We start from the raw sequence: 15,416 nt of genomic DNA, 5'->3' as shown, positions 1-15,416 counted from the left end.
TCAGTGAACAAATTCTCAGAGATTTAAGTGGTTTGAACTTTGAAGAGACATCTGGTCAGTTAAACACAGCCACACTGAACAGACAGATTTACTCTTTTAGATTTACTGTTGTTATTTTGTCACTCCTTGTCATACAGCATGCCCACCGCTTTCTCTGTCTGACGTGTCCTTTTAACCAGGAAGCTTTCTGAACCAGATGGATCTCTTTGGTTTTTGTTGATGTGGTTTTGGAGAACCCAACAGAATGACCAGAGGAAGTTTGATCTCCGGATCTCTTGCCAGCGGGACATCAAGAGTGATCTGTTACCAAAGAAACACAGCTTTCAATACTGTTTTTTAGCTTTTGCAAACCAAATACAAAAAAATACAAATATACTTAACTTTAAACCTAAATTACTTAAGTTCATATAAATTCCCTTATAATGTCCAAAAAGCATGTTAATACTACATTTTAAATGAAATAAATCTAAATTAAAAATCTTGTGTCCGACTTTTCATTGTGCCATTACTTTGCTCTACACCAGTGTTTACTGAAAGCACCAACCCACACATTTTTGAGCTGATGGCACCACAGAACAGGTTGGGCTGTAATATGAGACTTTTTCCTACATGTGTCCTCATTAGCGTGTGGGCAAGCCAGAGGACTCTCCCCTTTAACCCCTCCTCCTTTTCCCTCTCCCTCTGTCTCACCCCACCATACAGCCACTATGTGGTGCTATTGTCACCAAAAGTCTTGCACAGAAATGAAGCCCAGTGCGTTTTTCAAAAAGTTCATCTGTTTACTGAGGGTGTGAACATTTGCATTGCCCCAAACGGTATTACATCAATACAGGGTTCAGTATTGGAGTCACGTATATTAACAGTGAAATGACCCCATGAGACTGTAATTGTGAACACACTTTAAGTACCTTGAGTCTGTACTCGAGCTTCATCATGCAGCAGTTGAAGAAGGTAGGGGGGAGCTGTGGAGGGATGCTCAGAACTTTGGTTATAGTTCGACTGGTCTCAGCCGGAACAGAGTCTCCTGTCCCAAATAGGATGTCATTTGTGTAGATAGTCCTCTTCGACTGAGCAACAAAGGTTTGCTTCTCACATAGGTAGAATCTGGGTGTCACTGTGCGTGCTGAGTCATTGAGTACTTCTACAGAGACTCCCACTGCCTCACCTATTTATATTTAAGAGGTAAAAAAAGGTTAATGTTTCAGGTAAGGCCACTTTCATTCTTATTTAAAGCCTGTTTACCTTGTTTCACTCCCATTTTTTCTGAGGTAACATTCATAGTAACTTTCCCAGAGCCATAGAATGAAATACTGGTTGCACACTGTTGCTCCTGACAAATAAAGACATAAGATAACGGTAAGGCAGACCTTCACACACCAGTTTGGGGAGACATCATCTGCATAGTTAATTAGTACAATATTTTATAGTTGATCATTGAGGTGCCATTACAAATTTAACTGGACACAAGTGGAAACTGGAACAGAAGAGAAAACTCATTGAAGTTTAACAGAAAATCATTTCCCTACCTTAAGTCCAATGATTATCATTTCTGACTTGGAGGCAAAAGGGAAATCAGACTTGGTCAGGAAAGGGAACTCAGTCTTGGTTTTGTGGACAAGCCAGATTGACTGAGTCAGCTGTGCTCGCAAACTATATGTGATTTTGCCCCATTTCCCCTCATAAGATGAGGGCATATCTCTGTAAAGAAACAATCCAAATGAATATGGGAAATTAATTCATGTCACCAGCCAGTAAGGAGGTGTTTAGGTTAAATATAAATTCCATACAAAGGGTGAGGTTAGATAAGCACACGCACATATTGGGAATCACAAAGGTGAATGGATACACATTTCTCCCAGGGCCAATGATTTCTGAACCTTTTAAAGAAAAAAAAAAACATTTTGTGTTAAATATAAATTCATATATTATTATATAATATTCATCAATTCAGAAGCTTTGAGACTTTTTTGGCACAACAGTGAGACCATACTAACCATCTCCTTTCTTTTTATCCTGGAGAATAATGTGTTCAAAATAAAAGTATCTCTTCTTGTCACTGTGAACCACTGTAGTTTGTCCTGCCTGTTCACACCATGTCACCTCTGCTTTTCCTTTGGCTCTGACCAGAAAACACTGCACTTTAGTTTCTTTGTTGGTCACCACTGTCACCCTTCCAGAGATAACGTCCCCAGGAGAGAAGGTGCCTCGCTCGTTCACCTTGTTGTACTCCACAGAGAGATGTTTTACAGTCATGATAAGATTACATCCAATAACCTCCCCAAAGCTTGTGGAGTGAAAGAAAGGAGGTCCGCCTTTAGTGCAAAATAAATCCTATATATATATATATATATATATATATTCCTTGAATGGGTCCACAGTGGTACCGTAGTTGGGCCTTAAGTTATCTCTCTGTCTCTGATGTACAAGGATGTCGGCAAGGCTTGCATATGTGCCGTTACAGTGGACTTCTCCAGTACCTGTATCTGTGTCACACATGATCACGTGACCAAGAGCTGCAGGTATCACTTTCACACAGGTAACTCTAGCCAGCAGCCTTGTGGCCTAAATTAGGCAAAAATAAATTGAGATCGAAAACAATGTTAAAACCACAGTACAGCACAGCATAATGTACACACACTTTATCAGTAACATTATGTTTACATAATTATGACATTCCTTCTAAACCTTCATTCACCAACTGTTTTGAATGTCACTTAGTTGCTGCTGGCTTGGTAACATAATATACTGTTAATGTAAATTAGGGGAATGATACAAAACTTTCACATGGCAGGAATACAGTGTTGATGATTCAGGCAAGTAATCAGCATCCTTAATGAGTAATGCATTATTTTATGCTCCAGAGAGTGTCCTCCTCTCTAGAAGATGGTTCACTGTGCATTAAAGAATCACAACAGCTGCTTATATGTCAGGAGTTCCTATTTCAAGAAACATCTTTAAGGCTGTGCCCAGTGACAACAGACTCGGTACATATTCCACAACCTTTTTATTGTGTTAAAATAGTGCTGTTTATCTTCATACTCTAGCTTGATAATAGCATTGTTCAGTAGGGATGTTGATTAACTTGATCACAGTCTGTTTACTAGGAGATGCTGGGACAGGTTCCCTAAAAATATAATTTATGAAACATCTGCTGCAACCGTGGCTAAAAAAAAAAAGTTCAAATATGATTCAGTACTCTATGTGAGGTAAGTGGTTGGTGGTTTCAGCTGTGACAGCTGCTTTCATTATTTTCAAAGCCAAGAATCAAAATATCAGTAGTTGATAGCAGCTTCTATACTGTGTCAGAACATGTGGAAAATTATTAGCTGAATCAGTGGTCCAAGAAACTGCCAAACTGTTTCCAAACATACACACTCATCTGAATATACTGAATTTAAACACAAGCCTTTTGCTTTTCTACTCTTACACTATGAAAGTTATGATAATATACTATTATTTATACTATTTATTTACTACCATCTATATTACTACTACATGTGCACAAACCTGAATTTCTCATGCCTTTTTATTTTACATTTTTACAAAGGTTGATTTACAACTACAAACTTTGTGAACATCACCACCTGCAAGTGGCCATCAGCTCCCTCTCATCTCTCTTTCTCTGTTTACATAAATTAAAATTAATAGGTTATTAAAATAGGAGAAATAACATTCCAGAATACAGTGTTTGTTTTTATTGTTTTATTATTTTTACAACTCATTTGGTTATATATTTTACACCATCTACAAATTGCAATTTATAATTATCTAATATTGAACATGTTTTGCCACGTAAAAAGTGATTCCAGTCATTATTTACAGTGACCACAACTACTTATGTACAATGTTTCCTGGATATTAAACACATACAATATAACCATCTGCATCCTAAGATTAGCTTTGTATTTCTATATTCTATATGTCTTCTAAATGTCTGGCTACAGGTCCTGGGGACAACTACTGCTGCAACATAACACACACAGGTCTCCAACTGATCTGTCACGGCCAAGTTGCATTGTGGGTAACACAGGCAGCACATTTTGACAAGGAAAAGGAATGCATGGAATAAATAAGATGATGTCTCTGGCTCTGCTGCATGGAGTTTGATACTGGTGGCATACTCTTTTAACGGAGGTATTTAAAATCCATAGCTATCTTTATCAGAGTGAGAATTGGGGGGGTACATTGCATATGCTCCATAGGGAGGTGGGGGATCCATAGGTTGGGGTCCTTGTTGTGGTGTGGTGTTCCAGACTGGTTGGTTTGGGCTCCCAAATGCTTCAAATCCAAAGCCAGCAGGAGCAGGTGGTTGTTTTACAGCAGGAACCTCAGGTAGGATAACTATAGGGAGTTTGATCTCTGGGTCTGAAGTATATTTGATATCCAGATGGATCTGTTTAAAAAAAAAAAAAAGCATTACATTTTTTTTTTCTTCTACCTCCCAGTACTCTTGTTATTCTTATTTGGAAAGTTTTTGAATCAATGTAGTTCGAGTCATGCTCTCTGCTTATGTTTCTTAATTCCTTTGTTTTATCACTAGAGGTCCCCTCTGGTCAAGTTTTTTTCTTTATTGAGCTTGTTGAATTCATTAGTATTTGCAGTTCCTCCTTTGACTACATTTGCATGTGCCCTGCCTTTTAAACTTACTTCAGTTTCTTTTGATTTGCTTGGGCATTTAACGAGCACACAATACAAAAATTTTTCCTTTGCCCCTTTTAGTATGTTATCTCAAGGCAGAGCAGAAGAATTTCCCTTGAGAGGATTTGTTTGTATCAGGTTTTGATTTTTATGTCACTAGTATGTGAAAAATGAAACCTCATTCACAAACAAAAGGTATAAATTAGACATTTTAAACAATTCAAAAGGAACACAGAAAATAATCCCACAGGCCTCCCATCTGTAGCCATTTAAACAAAACAGTGACCAAGCATATGTTTAACAAAAGACTGGCTCAGAAAGAGGAAATGCAGGATTACTTACCACAATCTAATGACCATAATATAGTTCAGTTTACCTTCAGTCTGTACTCTAGCTTGATGATGGAGCAGTTCAAGATAGAGGGAGGTAGTTCTCTAGGGATGGAGATCACCTTGGTCACAGTCTCTTTGCTGGAGGATGCAACAGCCTCAGCCTTCTCCTTAAGGATCTCATTTGTGCAAACCTTCCTGCGACCCTGGGCAAAGAAACTCTTTTTCTCATACAGTATGAATTTGGGCTTCACCGCGCGACTTGAGTGGTTGGTGACATCAAGTGTGACTTGAAGACCCTCGCCTGTAAAATGAGGAAGGAAGAGTTGTCAATTTCAAAATAGTACAATAACATTTTGATACTTGTACTGTATTAGGACAGTGTGAATGCAGGAGAGTTTCACACATTGGCCTAACCTGTGTCCAGGGTAACACAAATAGGTGAGGCGAGGTAAATTGTAGAAACACAGGACATTCAAAGAGCAACTCAATACCAGACTGAAAAAGTGGTAAACTCTATTGAAATATAACAATGAAACCATGATGCGCTGACACACCCTTACATACACTTCTAAATCACAATAAAAGGGTGAAAAACCATTGGAGTTCAACAAAAAGTGTTGATTCACAGTAATGAGGAGCATTAGTTGTGAAACTACTATTAGTCAATATACAACATGTCTGTCACAATCCAAGGTGGGCACACTCATAAACAGATCAATGCCAAAGCTAACCTGAATATTCTACAACCATGAAAAACTCACTAAGCAGCAGTGTTAAGGTAGAGAGAACAGTGCAGAAAAAAACAGCTTCTGCAGTGTCAACGAGTAAGGTTCATACCAGCACCAAATCACTCTCATGACCCATTCCTGACCCAGTGGTCTCTGGTACATCTGCCACACCAGATTATTACCTTGCTTGTATCCCATCCGCGTGGTGTGAACATCCATTGAAATGTTTCCAGAGCCAAAAACTTTGACACTTTTATCCTTGCAGCCATACTGAGGTTCCTAAAATAACAGATCCCCACTTTATATTACTGCACGCAGATAATTATCTCCTCTGCTCAGACAACATTCCTTACATGATTAAATGGTTGCATTTTTTAGATTAATAAGCATTTCTTACCATAAGTCCAGGTATATCCATGTCTGCTTTGGAGACAAATGTGAAGTGGACTTTGGCCTTTTTTGTAAGCTTCATTGACTGATGGAGCTCTGCCTTCAGCTTATGGACAATTTTGCCTATGGAGGTTTTGAAGGATGATGGGAGTTTTCTGCAAAGAACAATAACAAAAAATCGAGCTGAAGAGAAATAGAAACATCAATCTTGACAATTTTGAATGGATATTAGGTATTAGAATAGATACCTGTCAGGAATCTTGAAGGAAAAAGGAAATACGTGTCTTCCTTTACCAATGACTCCAGTGCCTGTAAAAGAGTTACTGTAAGTCTGAAATGTGTATGTGAGCTAATAGTCATTGCTTTAGGTACAATGTATTGCATATCAATGATTGTATTCATTTCATATATTACCATCCTGTCTTGCTTCCCTCAAGATATGATGTTTGACATCATAATATTTCTCATCAGCCCAGTAAACATAATGTTGATATTGTCCATAATGTTCACTCCAGCAAACCCGAGCTTTTCCTTGTGCAATAAAAATCAGCAATTGGATTCTGATTTCTTTAGAAGTCTCAATAATGATTCTTCCATTAATGGTATCTCCATTTGTGAAGGTGTTCTTGCTATTGATGGCATCATATTCAATTGAGAAAGTTTTGATGGTCATCTTCCACAGAGAAACACGTAAATTTGTAAAACCAAGGACACTAAAGCCTTCTACGCCCTGCACAGTTGCTCAACACTACTTATACCTGATCTCAAACACACACATCTTGTTAAACCTGTTTTCCTTGTGACATACCTGTGCTGAGAGACACACAGTTATACACTGTGACTGGAAAAATCCTGCTGGCTTAAAATAGTCAAAACAATGCACACACTGCTATTGAGGATGAGCACGCTCTCCTGACAACCACCTCAGTGGGCGGAGATTAACGCCTGCTAGTGTAATCGAAGTTAACTACTGTCACATGCTGCGCTTCCTCAGCGTGTCACACAAATTTCCATTAGCTGTACGCTGCACGTGCTGTCTGACATAATGGAATTTTAGTCCAAAGGAAGTTCCAGCCAAATTAAAAGTGTGACAGCTAAGAACTAGAATATTCACAGTAAGGTAGTAGCTCTTGGACTAGCAGAAGCTAAATATTTCAAGTGTTTTGTCTTATAGACTTAGCATCCTCATACAATATGTTTACACAATAGTTCTTTACATATGACATAGGAGCATGATATGGCTGTAGGTTATGGATATGCCATATAAGAATAAGGTTATGAAATTATAGGTTATTATCATTTTATTTTATTCTTTATACATATATATAGACATTTTTATGGTAACAGTTCGGTGAAAAAAGGTCAGAGAAATGTAATGAACAAACAACACATTCAGTCTACAGAATTGCTTCTGTGGAAATACAAAGATTAAGCATACAAGTCTGTAATGAGAAAACCAGGCTACTCAATGGAGGAGCAACAATTTAGCTAGAATATGACACTGATTTTTAAGTGGTCACTTCTCTCCATGACTTACAGTAAGCCTGACAGAGGCACAGACAGGGCAAAATCATTCAGCTTAAAAGGGATAAAACTTGAGGTATCTGAAATCCTGAGAGAACCATTTCTCTGCTTTGATTTGTTCGTCGTTATTTTTGAAGCGATAAAAAACATTTCACATATTACTACAGCACAATCCACTCCAATGTACACTGATCAGCCACAACATTAAAACCAGGTACCAGCATTAACACTGTGTCTTAATGATAAATTGGAACAGATTCACTTTTAAAAAACAAACACCATCTATCACAGATAATGACAAATATTATTATATTTGAATCATATAACAGTAACTATATTGTAGCTATAACCAAAAACGTACAAATATGTAAACAAAAAAAAAAGAAAAAGAAAAAAGAAAGCCACTGTTTCATAGTAATGGTAGCTGGTTTCACTGCAGAGCACACTTTGTTCTTCTACAATATGTGTATGGTTTAACATTTAATAGGTACTGAACATCATAACATAACACAACATCAGCGCAGTAACTGTAATTTTCCTTTCTATTTCCTTGAAATGTCGACGTATCTTTACAGCCCTGTCACTAATACTTGTTACCAAAATTCATCAAGGGAGGGTACATCCCATGTGCTCCGTAGGGAGGAGGAGGATCAAAAGGCTGGGATGCTGCTGCTGCTGGTTGTAGTGGTGGTGGTGGTGCAAAGCCCCAGGCTGGTGGATTTGGGTTCCCGAATGGTTCAAATCCAAAGCCAGCAGCAGTAGGGGGTGGTGCCACAGCAGAGCCCTGAAGAGCCCGCAGAATGATTATGGGAAATTTGATCTCTGGGTCGGAGGCATATTTGACATCGAGGTAGACCTGTGGAAAAACACTAGTGATGTTATACTGTTGGATTTTCATTGTTCTGCTTTGCATCTCTAGAAAAGTTGGGATATACATATAATGAGAGCTCCTTCATTTTGTTGAAAACAAATGGGAGCAGTTTGGGAAGTCTACATATTTGGGATTAATAGATTTTATTGACATGCGACATCTCAGGAACACCTTTAGGGAATTTCTTCAAATCTGGCACAAACATTCACTTGGACTCAGGGATGAACTGATTAGAATTTGGTGATCATGAAACAGGTCATGGTCACCATGAAGGCACAAAAGCCACTTTTGGTCATATCTTAAGAATATACATGTAAATTAACTGCAAGTGGGCTGGCTGGCGGAGGCATACAACCGCGAGACAGTAATTGTAGTCTCTTATGACAGACCATTATCTTATGCTGGGTATGGAACGAGAATGTCACTTATCTAAACAATTATCATACGATTTGTCACTAATATCACAGTCTTCTTTTCTTCAGTTCAGGGCAAATCTGGTGCCTTTGCTTCTGGTCATATTCAGTAGCTGCTTACCCTGAGTCTGTGCTCTGCTTTGATGTTGTTGCAGTTCAGGATGGAGGGCTCCATGTCGTGTGGGATGTTGAGGATCTGTACAACCTTTTCACTAGAAGAAGGAGGGATGGGCTCTCCCACCTCTTTTAAAAGGTCTTTAGTATCGAGTTTTCTCTTCCCGTTTGCGAAGAAGCTGTGTTTTCTGTAGACACAGTACTTGGGCTTGATTTCACGAGAGGAGTTGTTCTGAATGTGGGCCACAACCTTTAATCCTTCTCCTGAAAGAGAGACCAAAATTGCAAAACCAAACCTTGGCATGAGACTGATAAGAATCAATATTACTACAAGGGCTCTCACCTTGGAAGAAACCAGTTTTTTCAAGATCTACATCCATGGCTACTGTTCCTGAGGTGAAAAGTTTCATTTTCTTATCCTTAGACTCGTGCTGTGGTGTCTGAAAGAAGGCCAGATTAATTAATGCAATACACTTAAACAACAACATCTAACATTTTTTTCTCTTATTCTGGTGTCTCAAATGTCCATTACATGCCTGAGACTGTTCAACAGATGTGGTATTAAAAAACATAATATTCAATAATATCAGGTACACAAAGAATTCATGTCAACCATTTCTAAAGTGTTGAGCAGTTTGGGTTTGCTGAAAGCAAATACAAACTCCTGGAGGGTTTCAGAACGTTGCTTGCACCTCCATGCAGGTACTAAACAAGGTCTGGATTTTAGTTACTCAACTGCTATCACCAACCTCTGCAGAACTATAATTCCTTGGAATGTCAAGAATGAAGATGTAATCAGAGATGTTACAAAGGAACCTAGAAGGACACACATAACTCAGCACATACCCTTATCTCAGAACTGTGGACTTCGTTTGACACAAAGGTGATCTTAGTCGAATCTTTCTTGCTAATCCTCATTGATCTGCTCAGCTTGGCTTCCAACAAGTACACAATTTTACCAACGGAACCTTTGAAGGAGGACGGCAAATTCCTAAAGCACCAGAGCAGAAGGACGTAAGAACATGAGAGAGTGACGGTAATCAAATGAATACACAGAATATACAGTAGGGTTTGCGCACCAAATATTTTCAAGTGTGGAGGGGATGAGGGTTCGTCTACTCAAATTCAATATGGAACCAGTAAAAACTGACTACTTACTGGTGAGGAATCTGAAAGGTGAATGGGTAGACGTGGCATCCTGGGGCGACAACACTGCTGTCTGTAATAGCAACAAGAAATTAGCAAAGAGGAAGACTTTCAAACACCTCTTCATTTTACAACCCTTGCAAATTCAAGTGTGGACAGGTTGAATTTAGGGCAACAGGTACAGCACAGTGCCCTATCTGAATCAGTGCCAGAACAGAGGTCAGATGTAATGAGAGGTTAAAGACACCGGAGCTGGAGAAGTGTCACAGACTTCTTCATCAAGCCCCTGAAAACTTTAATGTAAATGTACTTGTGTGGCACTTTGCTAATGGCTTCAGGAGTTGTGACTGGACAACAGAGTGGCTGGTCAACAAAATGTTGGCCCCTCAGCTCACTGAAGTTGTTAATGCACCAGAAAGCTGTTTCAAACTATTCTTGACTGAATTAAAACCACAGCACGGGATCTTTGTGCATAATAAAAACACAGCTGTGACACAACACAGGCTGAGAAAGAACTGTGAAACACTTACAAGTCTCTCCATTCTGGTTTATCAGTAGTGGTTGGTCGTCATTTCCTGAAATTAAAAAAAGTTCAGGATTCAACAGCAATTAACATTTGTTACATAGACTGGTGGGAAAAACATCATAACTAATGGTTTTTTATATCACCAATCTGCAGATTATTTTCTTGAATCATCTATTCAGAGTTGGTCTAAATGTCTGACAAATGAGCTAAGTGTTGATCAGTTTTCTGACTATCAGCTGATCAACTCACTGACTAATCACTCCAGCACTCCAGTATTTATTGACATCTGATGAAATCATATTTTGAGTTTTACACATTTTTGTTTATTTTTGTCCACGATAACTGCAAATCCTAACAAAATGTTTATTAAGGTTTTAGTTTTCTCTGTGTGCAGAATTTTGTGCAATACAGAAATGGAAAAATGCAAATACAATTATTACATTATCTAATGCGGGACATCTTTTATCTTTTCAAGTTTTCAAGGTTTTTACTTTGACACCTAAAATGAAGAGAAGTTCAACCCTCACAGCAGCAGTAGAAGGAGGCCTTTTTAGCCAGCGGCTTTTTTAAAACCATGCTGCACGTCCTTTGCAAACTGACAAACATTCCGTTGATTACGCGGGGATCCTTTATTGTAGAAATTCTGAACATTCTTCTGCTAAGAAACCCAAACCCATGCCAAATTCCTCAACACATCGTTACTCTAAAATATGAAAGCCCACTTACCCGTGTCTTTGTCTCGGATGAAGTAATGTTTGAGGCTGAAGTACTTGTCCTTGGAGTGGTAAACAACAGTAGTTTGGCCGTGCCTCTCGGTCCACAAAACCTCGGCTTTCCCCTTGAATTTAATTGACAGGGATTCTATTTGGCAGTCTTTGGCCACTTCCAGAGCGACCTGACCAGAGACCCAGTCACCACTGGTAAAAGTGTTTTGCTCATTATTAGGGTTATATGTAACTTTAAGGCTCTTGACGGTGCTCGACATGACGCGCGGTGAACAGACATATACAGAGTGAAGCAATGGGTGGTACGTTTCAAGTCGGAAATTTCAACTGGAACGCCCCCAGATGGTGCGTTCCAGTTGTAGTCGGAAGTCGGAGTGTACGACCACTGAATGGCTAGTTCGGGATACGTTCGAAATGATTCACGTACGTTCTCTTAAAATGTTACATTTGAGAAGCTTTTCAAGAACGTTCTAATGTATTTACATTTAAATCAAATGTTGACAACTGAGGTGTAGTGCAGTGGAGTGCAGATTCGTTCTGAAGTTGTCTATACTACTACTACTAATAATAATAATTATTATTATAAGTTTGGTTTCCACAGGGGTACATCTGTTCCCCACCACAGTGTGAAGTTTATTTATTTTCTGATTCTCCTGGAAAATCCATTCATCCAGATATGTGGTGCAATGTGAACTTTCGAATAAAAGATTTGAGCAATAGAGCTTATTTATTGTTTATTTAAAAGAAGCAAACATAGCAAAAGGCATAATCTTTATGACATAACTTAAAACATTTCAGTATTCTACATTAAGCACAACACCATGAAATAAAGTGAAGAAAATAATTTACTGGCAATCACATAGAATAGATAGAATTCCCTTTATTGTCATTATACTAAAAGTACAAGAAGATAGAGGATAGAGGAACTGAGCAGTGATACAACAAAGAGTTACTATAAAGAGTGAATATTGAGAGTGAAACTTTCAAATCATTCTCCAGTAATGATTTCTGTTTAAAAAACTACATGAGATCCAGTCATACCAACATTACTGTAATGGCTGCTCCTCATCTGGACCCTGTAAAGCTGGCAGGATGACTATGGGGAACTTGATCTCAGGATCTAAAGCATACTTAACATCCAGATAGACCTGTGGTGGAGGAACAGTCAGCATTTATTATACCAATCATAAAATGTCAATGCCATATAAAAAAAAAAGCATGGAAATGTTTTGGAAAGGGAGATACACACCCTGAGCCTGTACTCTGCTTTGATGATGTTGCAGTTCAAGATGGATGCACATGTGGTGGGGGGGATGGTGATGATCCTGGTGACAGTCTGATCCGCAGAAGGTGGGATGACTTCACCCACCTCTTTCAGGATGTCTTTGGTTTCGACTTTCCTCTTCCCCTTTGCAAAGTAGCTGTACTTCCTATACAAACAGTACTTGGGCTTAATGTCACGAGATGATTTGTTCTGAATGGAGGCCACAACCTTTATGCCTTCCCCTGGAAAACAGACCAACACTTAATACACAATGACTATTATTGAAATAACATTTCAGACATTTTCATGAGGACAGACTTTGAGTTACAATGTGAATGTATAATTCAGTACCTTGGTGGAAGCCTGTTCGCTCAATATTTACATCCATGCCTACTGTCCCTGATGTAAAGAGCTTCATTTTCTTATCAGTGAAACTGTGCTGTGGAGTCTGACAGAAAAATGATAGAGTTTGATAAAGATGATGATGTTACTTGTCATTATGACAGGAAACACTGCTTTTGTGAGCTTGTGTGTGTATTGTAAGTTGGATACCATCAGCAACGGATCGCTCTTCAGGTTTGCTTTGTGGACGACAGTGAACTCCGCCTTAGCTTTACAGTCTAGTCTCATGGACCTGCTCAGGTTTGCCTCCAGCGTGTACAGGATCTTTCCTTTTGAGTCTATGAAGGAGGATGGCAGATCTCTGCAAAACATGACAACACGTTGTAGTAAGCAGTCTGGACAAGTAATAATAATGTTCCTTCTTTTATACTAAATGTTGATTAGACAATTTTTTTTAAAGAGAACTTACTGATCTGGAATCTGAAAGGTGAATGGGTAGACATGGCAGCCTGGGCCAACAGTATTATTACCTGAAAAACAAAACAGCAAAGTGACATAATGTGGCATCACTGACAATAGCAAGATTTGTAAATCAGACTATAATGTCTATATACTACAATGAATGAATGAATACATTACTAGCTCAGCATGGTTGCTCACACTAAATGGTAAAAGTGAATGTTAATAGCCCTTTCGAAGAATCAGGACAATTACAGCAGGAGGAAGTTGTAAGAGGAACAAACTGTTCCTCTTACAACTGTCAGACATGTCAAACACGTCAAGAACATATTAAAGAAATCTAATTAAATCTGAGTCTCAGCTCAGTCAGGAATTTTGATTTGTTTAAATGCAGATGGTGGCATTTATCTAACCTCTGGTGTAACCTTAAAGTCATGACAAAGGATACTATACAGTTTATCATTTTGTACATGAAAATGTACTTAATGTGGGATCATGAGCAATTTTGTTAAAACAGTTAGCTTGTGTAAATGAGATAGGACAGAGACAATGTAACAGAGATAAAAATGAAACATACAGAAAGTAGAGATGCAGTTGTACTGGGAAATAAACCTTTTGTAGCATAGCAATAATTTCTTATTTAAAAAGTGCCACATTGCTAAAATATACTATAAAATGAATCTAAACTGGTTATTTCTAAATTGAATGACATATATTGTGTACTTACCTTGGCCATCCTGAATGACAAATTGCTTGATATTGAAGAACTTCTCTTTGTTATGGTATACTACAATGTTTTTTCCATTATGTTCAGTCCATTGGACCTCTGCTTTCCCCTTCAGCTTTACACACAGTGAATCTACCTTGCATTCCTTCGCCAGTTCTAAGGTAACCTGTCCTGATATATAATCACCGCTGCTGAAAATGTTGCTTTTGTTGATGGGATTATATCCCACTGAAATACTCTTAACAGTATTTGACATGGTATATACCATGTGATCGCTAACAAAACTGTAAGTGCGAGGCAAGTGTTGGGTGAAACAGTGAGGACAGAGATTTTATATGTTGAGGATGCATCTCTATGCAGATGAGATCCATTGGTTTTGGTAATAATTAAACCACAGGACAGTAAATCTTCACTGGCTAGATTTGGATTGGTTGATACTAAAAAAGAATGACTGACTGTTAATATAAAATGTTGCACTGGGGAAAGAAAATTGTTGTAAATGGAAAATTATATGCATGTGTCTTACATAAATCAACAGAGTGGTTAAAAACCATTTAATGTGTCCAAGTGCTGACACTATTATTGACAGCATGTGCTACAACAAGCTACCACTGGCTCTCCTTATGCGGGTGTGTCCAACATGTGACAAACACATCAAGCAGAGATCACGAGGGCTAAACATGGAAATAATGAGTCTATAGGGGAGGTGCATCAGTACACCTGGTGTGTGTCTAGACATGTGAGAATAAGCATGTTAGAAAGCACTACAATGTAAGCAAAAATATATATTGCCACAGAAATGTGCGCAGGAATATCATTCAAATATTCAAATTGTGATTCTGTGTTGTGTTATTCTGGTAAGCATTTCTTAATAAGTAGGTAAAGCTTTATTTATCTAGCTCTTCTCAAAACCAGGGTTACAAAGTGCCCCATACAAAAAAAAGACAATACAATGAGCATTTTTTCCCCCATATTGTGTCAGTTCCCCGTTCACTAAAACATATGTTACATATACTACAGTTAATGTTATTGCCTATAATAATATAACAAATGATTTAGTTTGAAAGTATAAACAGCCATAGCCTGGTGATAGCAGACTGGTGTTGCAGCTGTCCTGAAAACAGTGTGGCTAAACCAGTTGTCAAGGTACTGTTGCCAGTTCAAGAGTCACCCTTTACAAAGGATAATGATTTCAGAACGTTCGGCACCTTTGTCAG

The 15,416-nt window shown here is 38.4% G+C and overlaps 4 protein-coding genes across 4 annotated transcripts; all 4 read right to left on the bottom strand.

The window, feature by feature from the left end:
* Positions 1-94: 94 nt before the first annotated feature.
* On the bottom strand, positions 95-2,253 carry LOC108878100 (arrestin domain-containing protein 3-like). The gene is made up of 6 exons (XM_018668423.1): positions 1,995-2,253; positions 1,817-1,877; positions 1,527-1,698; positions 1,243-1,330; positions 909-1,165; positions 95-300 (listed from the first exon to the last, which is right to left on the bottom strand). Exons 1-6 carry the CDS (start codon positions 2,251-2,253, stop codon positions 172-174), a joined length of 966 nt encoding a protein of 321 aa, XP_018523939.1. The 3' UTR covers positions 95-171.
* A 1,432-nt stretch (positions 2,254-3,685) lies between these two features.
* On the bottom strand, positions 3,686-6,840 carry LOC108878056 (arrestin domain-containing protein 3). Its single transcript, XM_018668353.2, has 6 exons — positions 6,503-6,840; positions 6,337-6,397; positions 6,096-6,243; positions 5,881-5,977; positions 5,015-5,271; positions 3,686-4,393 (listed from the first exon to the last, which is right to left on the bottom strand). The coding sequence occupies exons 1-6, from the start codon at positions 6,759-6,761 to the stop codon at positions 4,139-4,141; spliced, it is 1,077 nt and encodes a 358-aa protein (XP_018523869.1). The 5' UTR covers positions 6,762-6,840; the 3' UTR covers positions 3,686-4,138.
* Positions 6,841-7,371: 531 nt separating this feature from the next.
* LOC108878789 (arrestin domain-containing protein 4) lies at positions 7,372-11,717 on the bottom strand. The gene is made up of 7 exons (XM_018669768.2): positions 11,409-11,717; positions 10,687-10,731; positions 10,169-10,229; positions 9,857-10,001; positions 9,354-9,450; positions 9,018-9,274; positions 7,372-8,468 (listed from the first exon to the last, which is right to left on the bottom strand). Exons 1-7 carry the CDS (start codon positions 11,665-11,667, stop codon positions 8,196-8,198), a joined length of 1,137 nt encoding a protein of 378 aa, XP_018525284.1. The 5' UTR covers positions 11,668-11,717; the 3' UTR covers positions 7,372-8,195.
* A 509-nt stretch (positions 11,718-12,226) lies between these two features.
* On the bottom strand, positions 12,227-13,713 carry LOC108878790 (arrestin domain-containing protein 3-like). The gene is made up of 4 exons (XM_051075265.1): positions 13,224-13,713; positions 13,023-13,119; positions 12,657-12,913; positions 12,227-12,555 (listed from the first exon to the last, which is right to left on the bottom strand). Exons 1-4 carry the CDS (start codon positions 13,383-13,385, stop codon positions 12,454-12,456), a joined length of 618 nt encoding a protein of 205 aa, XP_050931222.1. The 5' UTR covers positions 13,386-13,713; the 3' UTR covers positions 12,227-12,453.
* Positions 13,714-15,416: the final 1,703 nt, after the last annotated feature.

The sequence above is a fragment of the Lates calcarifer genome, linkage group LG13, assembly GCF_001640805.2.
Source record: "Lates calcarifer isolate ASB-BC8 linkage group LG13, TLL_Latcal_v3, whole genome shotgun sequence".
Taxonomy (NCBI): domain Eukaryota; kingdom Metazoa; phylum Chordata; class Actinopteri; family Centropomidae; genus Lates; species Lates calcarifer.
Note: the sequence above shows the minus strand (reverse complement) of the source record. Positions and strands in the feature narration are given on the sequence as shown.

Coding starts and splice junctions, on each gene's coding strand:
- LOC108878100 (XM_018668423.1), bottom strand. CDS start 2,253: ATGACTGTAAAACATCTCTCTGTGGAGTACAACAAGGTGAACGAGCGA. Junction 1,166..1,242: donor AAAAATGGGAGTGAAACAAG/GTAAACAGGCTT, acceptor AAATATAAATAG/GTGAGGCAGTGGGAGTCTCT. Junction 301..908: donor AGCTCGAGTACAGACTCAAG/GTACTTAAAGTG, acceptor CTTTGGTAACAG/ATCACTCTTGATGTCCCGCT.
- LOC108878789 (XM_018669768.2), bottom strand. CDS start 11,667: ATGTCGAGCACCGTCAAGAGCCTTAAAGTTACATATAACCCTAATAAT. Junction 10,732..11,408: donor CATCCGAGACAAAGACACGG/GTAAGTGGGCTT, acceptor TTTTAATTTCAG/GAAATGACGACCAACCACTA. Junction 8,469..9,017: donor AAGCAGAGCACAGACTCAGG/GTAAGCAGCTAC, acceptor GTTTTTCCACAG/GTCTACCTCGATGTCAAATA.
- LOC108878790 (XM_051075265.1), bottom strand. CDS start 13,385: ATGTTTTGCAGAGATCTGCCATCCTCCTTCATAGACTCAAAAGGAAAG. Junction 13,120..13,223: donor AGAGCGATCCGTTGCTGATG/GTATCCAACTTA, acceptor TTTTTCTGTCAG/ACTCCACAGCACAGTTTCAC. Junction 12,914..13,022: donor GCGAACAGGCTTCCACCAAG/GTACTGAATTAT, acceptor TCTGTTTTCCAG/GGGAAGGCATAAAGGTTGTG.
- LOC108878056 (XM_018668353.2), bottom strand. CDS start 6,761: ATGACCATCAAAACTTTCTCAATTGAATATGATGCCATCAATAGCAAG. Junction 6,398..6,502: donor GAGGGAAGCAAGACAGGATG/GTAATATATGAA, acceptor ACTCTTTTACAG/GCACTGGAGTCATTGGTAAA. Junction 4,394..5,014: donor AGCTAGAGTACAGACTGAAG/GTAAACTGAACT, acceptor TTTTTTAAACAG/ATCCATCTGGATATCAAATA.